This window comes from Micromys minutus (assembly GCF_963924665.1).
Source record: "Micromys minutus genome assembly, chromosome: 20".
Lineage (NCBI taxonomy): Eukaryota > Metazoa > Chordata > Mammalia > Rodentia > Muridae > Micromys > Micromys minutus.
Genome location: NC_137955.1, coordinates 40,458,634 through 40,476,309, shown reverse-complemented (window position 1 = coordinate 40,476,309; position 17,676 = coordinate 40,458,634). Strand labels below are relative to the sequence as shown.

Sequence of the window (17,676 nt, the reverse complement as noted above, 5' to 3'; positions counted from 1 at the left end):
TCCAAAGAAAGGCCTCTTCGAAAGGAGCAGTTTCTCAGAATGTTGTAAAGGTATCAGGGACTCATTCAAGCAAAGCAAGAGGGGAGGGAGTCTGATCCTATGGTGGGGAACTCTTGACCTCAGGCAGGGGTGGGGGAAGGGGGAGGAGGTAGTTCTTGTTCATCAGGTTCCTGGGTTCTGACCAGCAGAGGAGATGGAATGACTGAGCCCCACTCTAGAGGGAGAGCTTTTTATACCCCCCCTTCTAGACCTTCATTCGCTTCCCCTGCCTGTCCCCCTGGCCCCACTGCTCTTTTGACACCAGCTGGTATGAGGAATGGGATGAGCACTTCAGAACAGGCACATGGTGGCACACACCTGCCTCCTGGCACTAGAGAGAATGGGACTCACAGAGGGTGAACAGGAGGCCAGCCTGGGCTACAGTGTAAGAGACTACCTCAAAATGAACAACACAAAGGGAAAAGAGCCTAACTTCCGCAGTTCAGACAGCGGCTTCCAAAAGGAGAAACCTGCTCCTCCTCTTTCTCGGGCTTTAGTGCCTTACTTAGAAATGGAGCACCTTAAATCGGCTTCACGGGGTGACTGGTGAGCTAACCACCGAGCGCTTTCCTAATTATAAGCACCAGAGTCAAGATTTGTATAGCAACTCATGGGTGTTTATAAGCACAACTGGCCTGTTTTGTAAATAGTTCAAGGCATAAATCTTCCTTGGAAACGTGTTAGGCCAGAGTTCACACAACCCACAGACTTCTCCCGCTTTCCCTCTCCATCACACCCTGGAGAAGTGGGGGAATGTTACACACTGGCTGGTGTTAACGCCATGGTTGCTGGATCTCCATTGTTTGTGACTTAACAGTGCTCAGGAATGATCCCTTTGTGCCGCAGCAGTTGAGGGGAGGTGAGGCCTGTGAAAGCTGAGCACCTTTGTCTTTAGAGAACAGGCCATGGTGAGAAAGATGAGGTGGGGGTCCCAGATTTCCAACCTGCCATGTTCTACAAATGTGTTTGCTTCTCTTTCTTTCTTTGCTTCCTTCCTTCCTTCCTTTCTTTTTTAATATTTACTTACTTATTTTATGTCTGTGAGTACACTTTCAAACCAGAAGAGGGCATTGGATCCCATTACAGATGGCTGTGAGCCATCACGTGGTTGCTGGGAATTGAACTCAGGTCCTCTGGAAGAATAGTCAGTGCTCTTAGCTGCTGAGCCATCTCTCCAGCCCCATAAATGTGTTTTCAAAGTGTGGCTTCCAAATCAGGTGCATCCACAGCAAGTGTCCAGGTGCCACCAGAGATTTGATGAGCCAGGAAAGGGACAGTGGAAGCGCTTGACCCAGTGGCCTCAAGGCTTTCCATGAAAATCTGACTCATTCAGTTTTAACAGTACCAGGTCAGAGGAAAGCAAAAGTTTTTGATTAAATTTGATTGTGTGTGGGGGGGGTGTGTGCGCCCTTGAGAGTGCGCACGCGCAAAGACACACACATGTGGGGGAGAACAGCAAATATTCAAATATTCAAGAGTGGGTTGTCTCTTACTGCATAGGTTAGAAATCAAATTCAGGCTGCTGGGCCTCGTATTGGGGTCCATAAGCACTGAGTCGTGGACCCAGCCCAGGGAATGAGTTTTGTCTTAGACCACTCTTATCTTCTTAGCCAAGGCATTTTTCCCTTATAACAAGACAGAGGAGGGGGGGGGAAGGAGAAGGAGGAGGGGGAGGAAGAAGGAAGGAAGGAAGGAAGGAAGGAAGGAAGGAAGGAAGGAAGGAAGGAAGGGCCAAGGGAGGGAAGGAGGGAGGGAGGGAAGGAGGAAGGAAAGGCAGAAAGAAAGAAAGAGAGAGAGAGAGAGAGAGAGAGGCAGACAAGAAAAGCAGGCAGTTTTACAATGACTGGATGTACTAGCAGCCTATTAGAGTTCACAGATCGACTCAGGCTGGTTGGCAGTCCTGACTCAGACATATTCCTGGCTTCACAAGCAAGGAGGCGGCACCATTGGGAATAGTTCCATGGCCCAGAATTTAGAAGTTTAGATTATTCTCTGAGTGATTCCGACGTGTTTCAGGCTGGGAAGCCCCGAAAGCCCCTGCAGCCTAAATGTCGTATCAGAAGCAACTGCAAACCACGATCATCTATGATCATCTAGATGAGGCTGGCAAAAGGTTTTCTGTGGTGGGCCAGGAGACAGAGCTTCAGGCCTTTCAGCTGTGCCCCAGCCCCACTGCAGCGTGAACGCCCTTGCAGACCGCAAACCAAAGAGTGGCCAGCATCCTGTTCCAATCTAACAGTATTAAGCCTCAATTCTACGTAATTGCATGACATTAACTGTTCTTCTTTTGACTTCTTCCAAACATTTGACAATCTGAAAGACACTCTCAGCTTCTCGGCCATTGGAAATGCCGCCACGGGTGGGAGCTGAGCTGGCTGCTCCTTTTCAGTCAAACGGAATGATTACGCATGACATTCAGCAATGATGTCTTCCTGGCATATGTCCCTTCAATACAAACAACTGCGTTCAAAAAAGCTACATGCCACAGTTTTAGAAGCACAAGTTTGTTTGCTTTTTTAAAGATTTATTTATTTGTTTAATGTAACTACACTGTACACTGTCATTGTCTTCAGACACACCAGAAGAGAGTGTCGAATTCCATTACACATGGCTGTGAGCCACCATGTGGTTGCTGGGATTTGAACTCAGGACCTCTGGGAGAGCAGTCAGTGCTCTTAACCACTGAGCCATCTCTCCAGCCCGAAGCTTCAAGGTTTATTTAATTCATTGCAATAACTCATACAGCCCCCATGGTCACACAAACGGACTAAGCTTGCAGGGACCTTAGGAAGCTAAGGTCAGTCCCTCAGAAGGGGCCATCAGTTTCATTTCTTAGATTCCCGTTGTAGGAAGTCACGAGTTCGATGTACTGTGCTCTCAAAGAAGCTGCAGGACGAGCCTCTGAGAGGGACGAGCTTCCTGCTTGCTTTGCCTTGGCAGCTGGTCCTTCGCCCTGTGCTGCCGGCCAAACTGTACCGAAGAGGGAAAGGAACACGCCGGCCTCTGTCTGCCCCAACAAATTTCGATGTCTGATCCACCACAGAAGTGCATTTCTCGCCATGCTAGAAGCTGAAACATGGACATGGAGGCAGTGGTAGCTCCTACATCTGGTGAGGGCGGCCTTTCTGTGTTGTAGAGGGTGCTTTGATTTCTACACGCCCAGAGGTAAGGAAGCTCACACGAGCCTCATGCCTCGGGACACGAATTTAGGACTCCCAAAGGCCTCCAGGTATCATCACACTGGGGGGTTAGAATGTCCACACAAGAACTGCAGGAGCGCGTCCTTTTGGAAGACATTGCATTTACCTGTGAGGCTCCGGAGCTCTCTCTGCTGGGCAGCTCCAGGGCCTTATCCCCCACCCAGCCCCAAACTCTCTCCTTGAGACAGAGGGAAAACTACTCTCAGAAACATCAGGATAGCTCAACCGACTGTCACTGCTGGCCAGGTAAGTACAATTTTACTGAGGATTGAGGGTACACACACATAGGTGATTTCAGAAAGAGGGAATTGGTGCACCAATTATAGAGCACGCGCTCCTGCCAGTGAGCTAATCTGAATGGGTAAGGAAGACAAGAGATGGGTCTGGAGAAACAACAGTTCAGAGGTTAAGAGCGCTCGCTGCTCTTCCATTCCCAGTGCCCACACCGGGCCTGGGTTCCATTCCCAGTGCCCACTTGGCTGCTCACAACTATTTGCGATGCCAGCGCCAGGGTTGTGGCGCCCTCTTCTGGCCTCTGCAGGCACACTACACACATGCTACACATATACACACTTATGCGCATGCTTCAGCGAGGGAGCGAATGAGGAGTGGGGGAAGATGTCAAGAGCAAGCATGGGCCTCATCGGGACTGGCACTGCGTGGGGGTCACAGCTGTACCGCCGTCATTGGCAATCGTGCCCTCCTGGGCCTGGGGACGGTCATGTAGGGTGGGATGTTCAGTGTTAACAGCCACTTGGAGACTGTGGGCATGGCTAGAGAAGATGGTTTGGACAGCATTGACGGACACAGGGAAACTCACCCACAGCAGAGTGAAGCCATTTCCTGGCTGGGATCCTGGACTGAGCAGAGATAGGGAATGGAGAAACAGCATGCATCCGACTCTCTGCTTCCCTACTGTGGGTACAACGGAACTACTCCAGGTTTTGATATCCCTGGCCTGGCAGCTTGCCTTTTGTACTGTGAGAGAAACCCTTTCTCCCTTAAGTTGCTTCTGCGTCAAAGTATTTATTTCTTTGTTTGTTTGTTTGTTTGTTTGTTTATAGTGGCAGGAAAAGAGATAAAGACAGCTGGCCAATGCCTTCCCTGTGTGGTGGTTTGGGCGGTGGAACAGCCTGAACAGACTGGCATGCACCACTGTGGTCCTGGCAAGATGACATCAATAGGCAGTGCCACCAAGTTCCCTTCACCCACGCTTGGTGCCATCCTGATGAGGCCTCATCCTTTCGGACCACGGAAAGCGCACAGCTCAGCACAGATGGTGCCTCTTCTGCCCGTCTCCACCTGGGGGAGGGGAGCCATCAAGGGAAGAACAGGCTGTCCCCAGTCGCCACTGAGGCATCCTGGGAAGGAAGTGTGAGGATGGTTAGAGTCAGAATCAGGCAGTGGAAGACTTCAGCACCATCCAGCCTTCTAAGTGCACTGTAGATTCCAAAACAGGCCTTTGTGGGTAGACTAGATAATCCATTAGCCATGGGTACCACGAGGCTTTGTTCCGAATAACAGGCTTATGAATTAATTTTTGGAATGGAATGCAGGCCACTCGCAAACAGAATTTAACAAAAGGGTTTTCTGCTTGTTCTACTGAATCCCACTCCGCATTAAATGTTTCTGTGTCTAATTCCCATAGAAAACTTCTGAGTTGATCATGAACTGAATAAGGCCTTCCCGTACACTTCTCACAAGCCGATATGCATAACAAAGATATATTGATTATTTAAATATTCATATAAAAAGAGTTTGATTTGGTTGGTTTTCTGCTGCATTCTTATTGATTGTAAATTACAGTCTGCTCTAAGTATTCTGGCATCTGTCATTACTTGGCTGATTATTTCAACATCCGTGGGTACCAGGAATACCCCAATTATTTTAGAATATGAGCAATTTAATTTGTTGATTTAACCCCGAGAATGAATGCAGTGACAGGTCACTGTCGCCAGACATCAGATCTTTCTCTCTGTGTCCTACAAGGACAGAGACTACCTGGTTGGTTACAGGAAGGAGCTGTGGATACGAGAGACTTATTCGAGAACAAAGAGAAAGGTACTGGGAGCTGAGGCTGCATCCTATAAGTTAGCAAAGATGAGGGGAGAGAGGGGCACAGGAGAGAGAAATGCCTTCATCCAGATAAAAAGACCTGTCCACAGGACTGGGGAAAGAGGGTGTGGCCGGTGGATCCATAAAGGAAAAGCAGGTCATAGTTTCAGCGCCCCCACCTCAAAAGCCCTGACCCACAGTAGAGACTATCTGCCCTTTCTTCAATACTGTGTGTTCGACCCAGTCTTCACTCGGGGCAGTACACAGAGCTATCAGACACTTCATCACAGATGCTCAGGGAGAGGCTGGGAGGGCAAAAGTCTTGCTCTGGAAGACTAGGACCAGAATAAATAAAGGGCCAGATCCACCCAAGCTAAATTGAGTTAAGTGAACAGGGGAAGCAATGCCAGATGCCAGGGAGGTTCACCTAATAGAAACAGACAAGGCAACAGGAAAGGTGCTTGGCAGGCTAGGGTCTACAGCACGGGGCACTGCCCGTATTCCTTGGCGCAATAACATGGCTGAAAATGTTTGTCATTGGAAACAGCTTCCTACTTCAGTGTGGCTGCTGTTTATAGATCAGCAACTTTCAGGTTCTATTGTTAGAAACTTAGAAAAAAAAAAAGATTTAAAATAAAACGCAATACCTATCCCCCACCCCGAAGAAAATTATGTAAAAATATAGTTGATATGTTTCTAAAGTCTATCAGATGAAACACTCCCTGACATACTGTCGGCTCATCCCGACCCTTTGAGTATGTGAGTGATTCGCACACTTCCCGGGTAGAACTTATGGTGATCTTCCTCTCATCCTAAGACTCTTGAATGTGCTGCTCCTGATTCTGCTGCTGACCTTGGGGAAGTGACATGATAGCGAGGAAAACATCATGTGTAGCCAGATTAATCAAATGTTGTTTAATGCTGATGTTAATGCCCTCAAACTGTATAACCCAGGGAACAATTACTTAGTTCAGTGATCCTTGGTCCTCTCAACCCCCACCCTCATCCCTCCTTACCCCTCTGGCTTAGTCCTGCTACCCCTCCGGCCTGTTTAGTGTCTTCTTTTGATACTTCAATCCCACCCAAATTTTTCACTACAAATGACACATCCTTTTAAAAAAGTAAAAGGGGGAGCTGTGGGGCCAACTGTGGTGAAGGGTACCCTCATTCTTGGCTGAGATAAGTTGAAGCCTCGGGACCCTAAGGGAAGAAGGCAGAAGCTTCTTAGTCTCCTGGAAGATCAGCCCCCCCCCCCCAAGTCCCTCCTCCGAATGTGAGGACGTGACACCACATAGGTTCAAGACAGAAGCAGGACCACACCCCCATATATGTAGATAAGGTTTTCCCAAGACCTTCAGCCAAGCTAATAGGAAGCACCTGTTGTCAGACTCTGACCCATCTCAAAACTGTATATATGGGGGCCTGCCTGAAATTAAAGGTGTGTAGGAATTATTCCATCGTCTGAGAGCTTTTGTCATAAGAGCTGTAACACTGTCGCTTGGAAGAGATGGGCTCTCCCATAAGCTCTCCTGCGCCCCTAGCTGCCTAGTCATTCCCCTGCTGGCTTGGCCCAGCCTGGCATCTTGAGGCCGTGGCAGAAATGGAGGCTGGGTAGCACCAGCAGCAGAGGCCTCAGAACCGTGCCCCCTCCCCAGAGGCTCTCTCCCTTTGCCTGAACCCACGCACCTAGCCAGACCCATCAGCAGAGGCGATGAAAGCCATTCCCCCTCCCTGACCAGAGATCTCCATGTGGGGCCCCCGGAACACAGTCCCACACCTGAGGGTCACATCACTGATGAAAGCTGCCCCTTCCCCCATTGTCCAGTTGCCAATAGCTTCTCAGCTGGTAGTGGGGTTCACGGGCCCCTCTCATCTGTCCATACTGGGATCTGGGCTGTAAAACTGTGTGTCCCAGAACCAGTACAAAAGAAAAATAGTTTTGTATGTGTGTATGTGTGTGTGTCTGTCTGTCTGTCATTGGATGTCACACCCATAGTCCCCAACATGCTAATAAGCAAGCACTCGAAACCCCCACAACCTATTTTACATCACTATTATTTTTTTAATGTGGTCAAAAAAAGGCAGACAAGAATAAAATAGCTTTAAAATGTATAGCACAAGGAACTACGGCTCACTGACCAGGCTCAACGTTTTGTTTCGGATGTGGAAAGTTTTAGGCAGAGTGGCGAAGGCTGCATGAAGCCTCATGTGAGGCTCCCACTAAACATGGTTAGAATGGTACGGTCTCTGTAGCGTGTCTAAACACATACAAGAAGAACACCATAGACACAACACACAAGACAGATCACGCTCCAGTTCCAAAAGAAAAGACTCCACTGCATCCTTTTTCTCTCAGCTTACACTCGGACACCGTAATCATGGCTCATCTTTCTAGCCACCCATCAGGGAAAGTTCAAAGCAGGTTTGTAGCTGCTAGCAACAACGAGACAAAAGCAGGCCAAGCTACTGACCTTCCTGTACTGGGTGGGTCAGGGCTCTGCTTTGCCTCAGAGCTAGACTGCAAAACAAACAAACAAACAAAAAAGAAAGCTTTAAAAAAATGCACCTTTTCATTTTGGTGAATGTCACTGTAAGCCAGCAAAAAAAAAAAAAAAAAAAAAAAAACCTTATCTTTAAATCATCCATAGATCAATAATCTAAAGACCGAGGAGACAAGGCTGACCCACAAAGCCACTGGTATTTAAGACCTTTTGACCCTAGACCTAGCAATTGCAGGTGGTTTAGCTGAATTCACAGGGCACTTTCATTGGAGGCAATGGCTTCGATCCAAGGACCTCCAAGACCTGAAGTTCTACACAGAGCCAAAACACAATTAACGGTATGTTCTGTTCCTCTGCGTAAGAACTAGGAAGGCCATCCGTGATGAAGGAAAACATTTTCCTTGCCTTGCGGGGGTGACAAGCATTTAAAATGGCTGAGAACGGAACCGGAAATACGGATGTAGGACAACAAAACAAACTCCTGAGGAGATAGTTCATTGGACAGAATTCTTGCTTTACCATCAGCAAGACCTGAGCTCAACCCCCAAGAAAAAACAGACAGATGTCATGGGGTGTACCTGTAATCCGGAACTGGAGAGGTAAAGCCAGAGACGCATGGGGTCACTGCCCTGCCTGCGCAGGCTGCTCAGCAGTTACTGACCAACAGAGTCTCTGCCTCCAGTGAAAAGTGTATGGCCCCTGGCGTACAACACCTGAGGTTGTCTTCTGGCCTCCATGTGGCATGTACGACACCAGATCTCTCTCTCTCTCTCTCTCTCTCTCTCTCTCTCTCTCTCACACACACACACACACACACACACACATACACATACACACACACACAGAATTTTAAAACTATATATAAGCTAGATGAGATCACTAGAACCTTACCTCTTCGTCTCAGCGTTTGAATTTTAGAGTCATGGTCTCCTAATGATACAATTTACAATTTTACTTTGATAGCACAGATGTTGCTCATAAACTCTTTTTCTCCCCCATCTTCATAAGTCAAGCAACTTCCTGGCAGCAAGCCTCCCCCTCACCCCACAGTTCAATACCCAGAAGTTCCCGCCAGGCTACCTAGAAGTGGGTGGGGGTGATGACACGCCAGCTGCCGCTCCCCACTTCCCATCCCAGCAATAAAAGGAGTCGATCCACGGCATCGCATTCTCCTGCTGCAGACTCCACCCGGACAGCTGCCTTGCCGGACAGACAGCTGGCCTAGCGTTCGAAGTCTGGAATGCAGCCTCCTGGCGGTCTACCGCATGAGTGTTCCTGAGCTCGAGAGAGGACAACTCAGCTTACGTGACAAAGACCTGCACAGTCCCTTCTGACTCTGACCACCTAAGATTAATGCCACTGCGTTCTAGTTGTCCAGTCCCAGCTCTGCTATTGGACATAGTCTGGGCTGCTCCGCTGTTTGAGTCCAGCATTCAACAGGACCGGTGAGATCTCTCCAGGAGACAGGAGTGTGTACACAGTGATGAGGAGCAGGAATGAAGTAACCCAAAGCTACCCATGTTCACAAGATGTACATAAAAACATTTGTAAGTGAGAGGAAGACAAGAAGGAGTGTCAGGAAGGATGCGACAACAAAGAAGTAGCTACGGATGGAAGAGAGCACAAATAAATAGATGAAAAGTCAGCACACTAATTAACTCATTCATTCCGTTCTCGGAATTAGGCCGGCAGCATTAACTGACAGGCCACACTAGAAGGTCAAACACAAACAGGTCCGAGCTGGCTTCAGTAGGAGGTGGGATTAATAGTAATTAGTGTGATTGGAAGAAGTCTTTTGTCCGGGGGTAGAGACAGCTCAAAGAACCTCATAACTCTCATTGTCTACTTATTAACGTAAGATAGCCCTGCTAAAGCTAATCTAATTACACTGGTTGGGAACAGACAGAAGAAGAGATGGAAGAAGGCAGGGGCTAGCAGGGGTTCTGATCATACTTCTAACCAGTAAATATTTTCAGAGACCCGGAATAAAGAGAAAGCAGACAGATAATCGTTGTAACCCTTGCACAGGGCAATAGCCTGGATGAAGTTTATCAAAGTAAATGAAACAACCACCCTTTAACGTACAGTGAGGTAAGTTGATACACTGTAGGCTATTTCAAAGCAATGAAATTAGACATTTTCTAAACAAAGATAATGGAATATCTTAACCTCCCCAAGTGAAAAATCTAATTTAGAATGTACTTCTCAATTTTACACTTCCCTGGAGGGCGCCTGGTGACTGTCAGCACACCTTCTTCGTGTTCTAGACAAGACAAAGCTCAGCAGGGCTTGGATGCTCTCACAGGGGGTGCTCTTAGCTACGTCTGCACTCTGAAGAAATGGCAGTGCTTTCTGAAAACTCACAAAACTGTCTAGAGCTTGCTGTCCAAGAAGAAAATTGGGGTGGTTTGAAAGAGAAATGTTCCCAGAGGCTCTTGTATTTTGAACAGCCGTTCCCAGTTGGCGATGCAGTTTAGGGGAACCCATGGAACCTTTAGGAGGGCACAAGAGGAACCATGTCACTGGGGGTCGAACCTTAAATGTTTAGTAGCTCCCCCCCCCCCCGTGTGTACTTTGCTCGTGGTTGAAGGTGTGAGCAACTGGGCTAAGCGCTGCCTCTCCAGCCTCCGCCCGGTCTTGAGCCAAGCCTGAACCCGTTCTTTGAGAGTCAACCTCACTCTCACAGTGGGAACCCTGCAATTCCTACACGAATCACCAAGCTAATTATGCGTGTTATGTTGGGAGTGTCGGACTGGATAACCTAAACCGTGTACTCAATGACCAAGGGAAGATTTGGAGGTTGGGATTCTGTGTTGCTTTTGGATTTGGGTTCACATTATTCCACTTTAGTCCTTGCTAAGCCCACATTCTATAAAAATACTGTCAAGGGCGACCTGACCACCGGGTTCCGCTCCCCACCACCGATAGTCACCTAACAGCCAGGGCCAGCAGAAGATTCGTGTGGCATAGACTGTGATGGGAATGCACAGCAGCCAGACCGAAAGGCACAGCTGTCCTGTTGGGAGCCACTGCCACGCAAGCGGGGTGCAACTAGAAACCAAACACCAAAGACACCGTGCTGAGTGCGGTAAGCCAGTCTCAGGGCAGATGTGTGTGATGTCACTCACACGAAGTATCTCCCCAAATCACGGGCAAAGTAGTAAAGCTACTTACTGGATAGGGGACATGAAAAGAAGGTGTGTGTGTGTGTGTGTGTGTGTGTGTGTGTGTGTGCTCTAAAGTGGCCATGCTGTGAGACAAAGAGGTTATGAAAATTGGCCTTGGAATGTGAATCTATGAAACCACAGGAGTGTACAAAGGCCAGTGGGTAAGCTGCAAAGGCTAAAATCATGTGCTTTGCTTTGATTTATGTGCACATGTGTGTCTATGAGTGCACACCAAGTATGTGGGGTGCTCAGAGGTCAGAAGAGGGCACTGGATTCCCTGGGGTTGAACTGAGAGGTGACGGTAGCCCACCCTCCATGGGTACTGGCATGCGCATTTTGGTCCTCCTAAGAACATCACGTGCTTTTAAACCACTGAGCCTTCTCTCCAGCCCATGTGACGTGTTCTCATCGTGATTTTATTTTCATGTTTAAAAAAAAGATTAAGAAATGAATAAAACCAAACCAGATTGGGAATCAAAATAAAACTGAAAAGCAAAGAACGCCAATAAAATGCATTTTTACAGTGCTTTCTGGAACATATTTATGCTAAGGGCATGCTGTTTAAATACTGGCTTCCATTTTCATATCCTCTGGAGAAGAGCTGACAGGGTCTGGAAGGAACTGGGGGCTCATCTGGGGAGAGGTGGGAGAGGAAACTGGAAAGCAGCGAAGAGACAAAGCCCTCCGAACAGTCCTGTCAGGTACAGCGAATGTTACCCAGTTATCTGGACCTCCATTTCAGCAGCTCAGCTGACAGATGCCAATATCCTACCAGAGGCCGGTGGGAAAGGGACCAAACTGGGCAACAGCAATGCCCATACTGCAGATGGCCCTTAGGTATGCAGTCTCTCTGTCCCCTCCCCAGGTAACCAAATCTACCTGGTAAACGAGAAAAGTCCATCTAGGACTCGAACGTGAGACCGAAAGAGGACTGAAGACCTATCCAGTGTCACAAGTGCTTTAGAATCCCAGGAACTCAGAGCACCTTGAGCAGGCAACCCCTGTTTAGTTTACTCTGACCAGGCAGTCTTTCCACCTTAGCCTCAGAGAACTAACATGACGGCTGCTGCTTCCTCATGTTTTAAATCTGTGGGGGGCACATGCAGACCCCGTATTGTAAAAGCACAGCCGTGTCAGAGACCCCAGCATCTCAGAACCACGGAGCAGGCTCATGGAGTAGAAAAGCCTTCCCTTGGTACCAGTTCTTTTTTTTTTTTTTTTTTTAATCATTTTCCATTAGATACTCTATGTATTTATATTTCATATGTTATCCTCTTTCTGCCCCTCTCCTATCCTCCTCCCCCTTCTCCTGCTTTTATGAAGATGCTCCCTCTCCCATCCACCCACTCCCATCTCATTGCCTTGGCATTCCCCTACCACTGGGAAAAACGAGCCTCTTCACTGAACCAAAGGCCTCTCCTCCCATTGATGCCAGACAATGCTATTTTCAGCTACATATGCACCTGGAGCCATGGGTCTCTCCATGTGAACTCAGTGGTTGGTGTTTTAGTCCCTGGGAGCTCTGGAGGGTTTGGTTGGTTGATAATGTTGTTCTTCCCATGGGGTTGCAGACCCTTTCAGCTCCTTCAGTCCTTTCTCTAGCACCTTCATTGGGGTCCACGTGTTCAGTCTGATGGTTAGCTGCAGCATTCTCCTCTGTATCAGTATGACTCTGGCAGAGCCTCTAAGAAGACATCCACATCAGATTCCTGTCAGTAAGCACTTCTTGGCATCAGCAATAGTGACTGGGTTTGGTGACTGCATATGGGGTAGATCCCCAGGTAAGGCAGTCTCTAGATGATCTTTTCTTCAGTCCCTGCTCCTCTATTTGTCCCTGTATTTCCTCCTGTATCTTGTTCTCCCTTCTAAGAAGGACTGAGCATCCACATTTTGGCCTTCCTTTCTTTTTAGCTTCATATGGTCTGTGAATTGTATCATAGGTATTCTGAGCTTTTGAGCTAGTATCCACTTATCAGTGAGTGCATACCATGTGTGTTCTTTTGTGACTGAGTTACCTCACTCAGGATATTTTCTAGTTCCATCCATTTGCCTAAGAATTTCATAAAGTCATTGTTTTTAATAGCTGAGTAGTACTCCATTAAGTAAATGTGCCACATTTCCTGAATCCATTCTTCTGGTGAAGGACATCTGGGTTCTTTCCAACTTCTGGCAATTATAAATAAGGTTGTTATGAACATAGTGAAGCATGTGTCCTTGTTATATGTTGGAGCTCCTTTTGGATATTTACCCAGGAGTAGTATATCTGGGTCCTCAGGTAGTACTATGTCCAATTTTCTGAGGAACCTCCAGACTGATTTCCAGAGTAGCTGTACCAGCTTAAAACCCCACCAACAGTGCAGGAGTGTTCCCCTTTCTCCACATCCTTACCAGAATCTGCTGTCACCTGAGTTTTTGATCGTAGCCATTCTAACTGGTGTGAGGTAGAATTGATTTGATTTGAATTTCCTTGATGACTAAGGATGTTGAGCACTTCCTTAGGAGCTTCTCAGCCATTCGGTATTCCTCAGTTGTGAATTCTTTGTGTAGCCAGTTCTGACCCTGGCGGTGAGTGCAGAAAATACCAACCACAGCTCCTGCCACAAGGATGACAGCCCCCTGAGACTCTTCCCCTACTGAGACCCCCCTACTCAGATGAGCTCCTTGGTCAACACCAAGCTTCCGGACTGTGGCAGGTGCACCTCTATCAGAGCACATGGACCACGTCCATCAGCTTCTCTGTACATGTGTCTGTCTTCCTCCATTCCCTGTCATCCCTGTCATGATGATGTGTAAGCCGTGTAGGTCACAACAGCTTCCTCCAGGCTCTGAGAGGTATGAGAACACTGTAGGCCCTTCATGGGCAGGCCCACACTGTGATCTACTCTAAACTACAGGCTGAACATTAGTGCGCACTCCCTACCCAGATCCAGACTTCCAAATCTTAACCTCAGCGTAAGGAGCTCATTGCCTCCAAAAGGGACTTAAGATCTCTGCCTCGGTCCTACCAGCACATGAAGACACAATCCAGGCTGCACGTGAACGAGGACATAGAATTCTCTCTGGACACAGAATCAGCTAGCACCTTGACACTGAACCTTTCAGCCTCAAGAACTGTGAAGGGGCAAAACTGCTGGTGTTTTAAAAAAGCAGAAGACACCGGGGAAGTTTAAGGGTTTCAAGAGTAAATGACTAGAAAAGCAATCATTACATATCGATCTTCTGAGCTTAGCTTATAAACCCTACGCGTCCCATCTTTCAACCCTGGAACAGAACAATGTAGTATGTCAAGTTCTCACTCAAGATCCATGCAATCAAGTTAGAAAAATGGTGGGAAACACTCCCATACCACTATATGTTAACATTTCAATGTCATATTGGGCCTCATTCCTAGCTCTCGTTGAGGTGGAAAAAAGATACCCAGGAAAGAAAGCAGGCTGTGTCCTTCTACTCCACACCAATTGGGACATTTGCTCTTCTCCCTCTGCAAGGATGATGTCATAACCATCACATACAAGGTACAGATTCTTCGTGCCACGCCCTCCTGTGCTCTGGTTTGTCACTTAGAAAACTTAATGACAGGAAGTCAGGTGGCGTGTGTTTGTCTACGTGTATGCCTGGGTAGGGGAACCGGAAGTGCCCACGGGTAAAGTAGACTGGAACATAGACTTTAGGAAGTAACAGGAACTTGTTCTTACCTGTCCATAGTCTGTCTGGAAGACCACGACGCCTTCTGCACAGGAATTTACAGTACTCGGAAAATGCTGGCCATTTTCTCTTAGCCAGACCCGTGTTCCCTGGACAGAAAAGAAAATTTAACGATGAGTTCAAATGGTATTCTGTCATAAAACACCACTGTCAAAATCACCATGATTCCTATAGGGCGTTAAAGAGCCAGTGTAGGGCCTAGAGAGAGGGTTCGACATGGAAGAGCACTGACTGCTCTTCTAGAGGACAGAGAGCCAATTCTTTGCACCCATAGTACAGCACACAACCTTTTGTTCCTGGGGGTCTAATGCCATCCTCTGGCCTCTATGGCCACCAGACGCATGGTGTACAGACATCCTTCAGGCCAAACACACACACAGCTAAAAATATATAAGTAAATCACATTTTTAGGAGTAATCTATATCAAGAAGCAAATGACTTTCTCGAGCGAGCAATGATGTGATTTTCTGAGAACAGCCTTCTTCCAATTCTTGCAGGGGACAAGTCCTGTCAGGCAGACAAAGTAAAGAGGAGGGCACCCCACGTTCCTACCGTGACCAGACCAGATGATCTCAAACAGGCTCTTAGCACCCAGTAGGCAGGCACTACCCACCACCCCTACATCACAGGAGAAAGAGAGGCTTATGGTACCTTGTCCAACACACTAAGAATGCAGGCTTTGGGAGCCACACCCTCACTCAGGCCAAAGCCTGGTTGTTATCTGGTGCCCCACCTTCCCGGGGCATGCTCCACCCCTGTGTCTGCTGAAGGGACTTTAGCCCACTCCACTGCCACTGTTGGTACAAAAACACACAAGTCAAGAGAGAACTGAGTCTGCTGGTGTGAACTTTCCCGGGCACTCGCTAGACACCTAAAAAGCTGCAGCCCAGACAACTCTAGACTGTGGAGCTTATGTTTTAACAACAGACATACCCTTTTTTACACTGATTTCCCTTCCATTTTTTTATTGTCCCAGCTCCAAACCAATGATCAGTAGCTTAAACAGTGACCCAGGGAGGTCACACATCAATCAGCCTTCCAATTTCTATTTCCTTTTGAAAACCAAGATTGCTACAAGCATGTGCCTGAGAGAAGAAGGAGTCAGCTCTCCTGGAGCTCTAGTTACTGGAATGGTTGTGGGCCTCCTAAAGTAGGCGCTGGGAACAGAACTCGGGTCCTCTACACAGCAGTGTGAGCCGATAACACCAAGCAGTCTTCCCACGTCATAGTGATGCTATCCGTCTCCCTAAACAAATTGTGTGTCGGTGAAATGGAGACATTAAGTCAAAAGAATGACCATTTAGGGAGTAGAAAGGGGGGCGACAGGAATGAGGGAGGAGAGCAATGAGCTAGGAGGAGGGTCCTGTGTTTGACTTTATTCATTTTGTAAATTTGTACACTAGAGTGTGGTGGATGAAAATCCCCCAAATATACATGCACATATCCACAGATGCATAGATACATTAAGGTTAAGATATCAAATGTTAATTAATTTGCACATTCACCCCCAAACCACAAATGACTGACACGACTCTCACCTGCGTTATTTTCAACAAAAAAAAGAAGCTCACAGCTCCATAATCCTGACTTTGTCTATTTAATCAGCATGAAGTATTCTATTAAACATTACCAGATTAATAGAAACCTAGCCCAGGGGATGGTGGTAAAGTACTGGCTATGCATGCCAGGCAGCCTGAGTTAAGAACCCCAGAATGCACGCAAAAAGCCAGGCACGGCAAGCACCACACGATTTTAATCCCAGCACAGGGACACACAGACAGACAGACAGACAGACAGACAGACAGACAGACAGACACACACACACACACACACAAAGAAGACCAGGGTTAATAGAAACCTCTGGCCTTTCAGAAACCATGAGGAACATCTGACTTCGTGTGCTGTTTAGCTTTAGAGCCTTGTCCTAGATTTTAACGTCTCCTACAAAGCTCTCCACAGCTCTTTGTTGACATGCTACCTGATCAAACACACGGCTTGGCTCTGTGTCCAAAGGTCTCTTCAACAGGTGTGAGGTGCTGTTGATAAAAAACCTTTAGGAGATTTCAAACTCAGGGCGGGCAGTCCCCTTAAATCGAGATAAGCCTTCACCTTCCACAAGGAGGAAGGAGAATGAATTCAAAACTCTTGGCTCTCGGAAAACGCACAAGCTCAGGATGTTCACAGAATCCACACTGCACACTAAACTGACAGGGCTTTCTGGCACAGACTGCTCTTGGTGGTTTCCCTAGAGTCTCCCCTCCCCCATTCTTCTGCTTCCCTTGCTCCAGAGCAGGATCCCAGGTCTAGAGAGGCCACCCACAGGCACTTAGATTTACTAAGTTCACAAGCGGACATTTACCAGACCATCCAGTTCTGAACAGTAAACTTTGCCCATCATATGTAAACTATTATACTCTGTCACTGTTAAATAAGGCTGATAATTTAATACACAATACAGGCTAACATATGGAGAAAGCTCATAATTTGAGTAAAAAATTGCCTTTTATAAGCAAGCGGAACATGTTGAATCCTAACATACACATTTTGTCAAAATGCAGACATGTTCTTATCTTCAAATCTGAGATGGATATTCAAACATTAAATCCAACAACTAAAAAACTCGAAGGACCTAATATCCAGTACTGCATTTGTAACACAAAGCACACAACGACACCTCTCTTCTGGACAATCCTCTAGAAAGGCAGGCAACACTATCTCTTCTTCAAGAGTGCGGTTCTGAGACCCAGGGTGCTGTCCCTTCACCCACTGGGCCACATGAGGCCACATGAGGGTTCTTTGGCAACTCTAAGACACAACAATAACTGGTTTCTAACGTGTGGTGTGCTTTTGTTCATTTTTTGTTTTGTTGCCATTTGCTTGTTTGTTTTAAGAACTCGGAAGAGGGCCGATGAGGGTGCTCAGATGACAGGGTGCTTGCTTGCCTACCGTCCCCAAAATCTGGATACGCAGCACCATGTAGAACAGGCATGGTGGCTCATGCAGCCGAGG

At 47.4% G+C, this 17,676-nt stretch overlaps 1 protein-coding gene across 1 annotated transcript in view; it reads right to left on the bottom strand.

Moving 5' to 3' along the window:
• The window catches only part of LOC308433784 (unconventional myosin-X-like), a gene marked incomplete at its 3' end in the record, with an annotated part of 109,614 nt that overhangs the window by 48,341 nt on the left and 43,597 nt on the right, over window positions 1-17,676 (bottom strand). Inside the window, exon 2 of the mRNA XM_080933883.1 lies at window positions 14,658-14,756. Within this exon, the coding sequence (XP_080790009.1) occupies window positions 14,658-14,756 (99 nt within the window). The remainder of the gene's footprint in view (window positions 1-14,657; window positions 14,757-17,676) is intronic.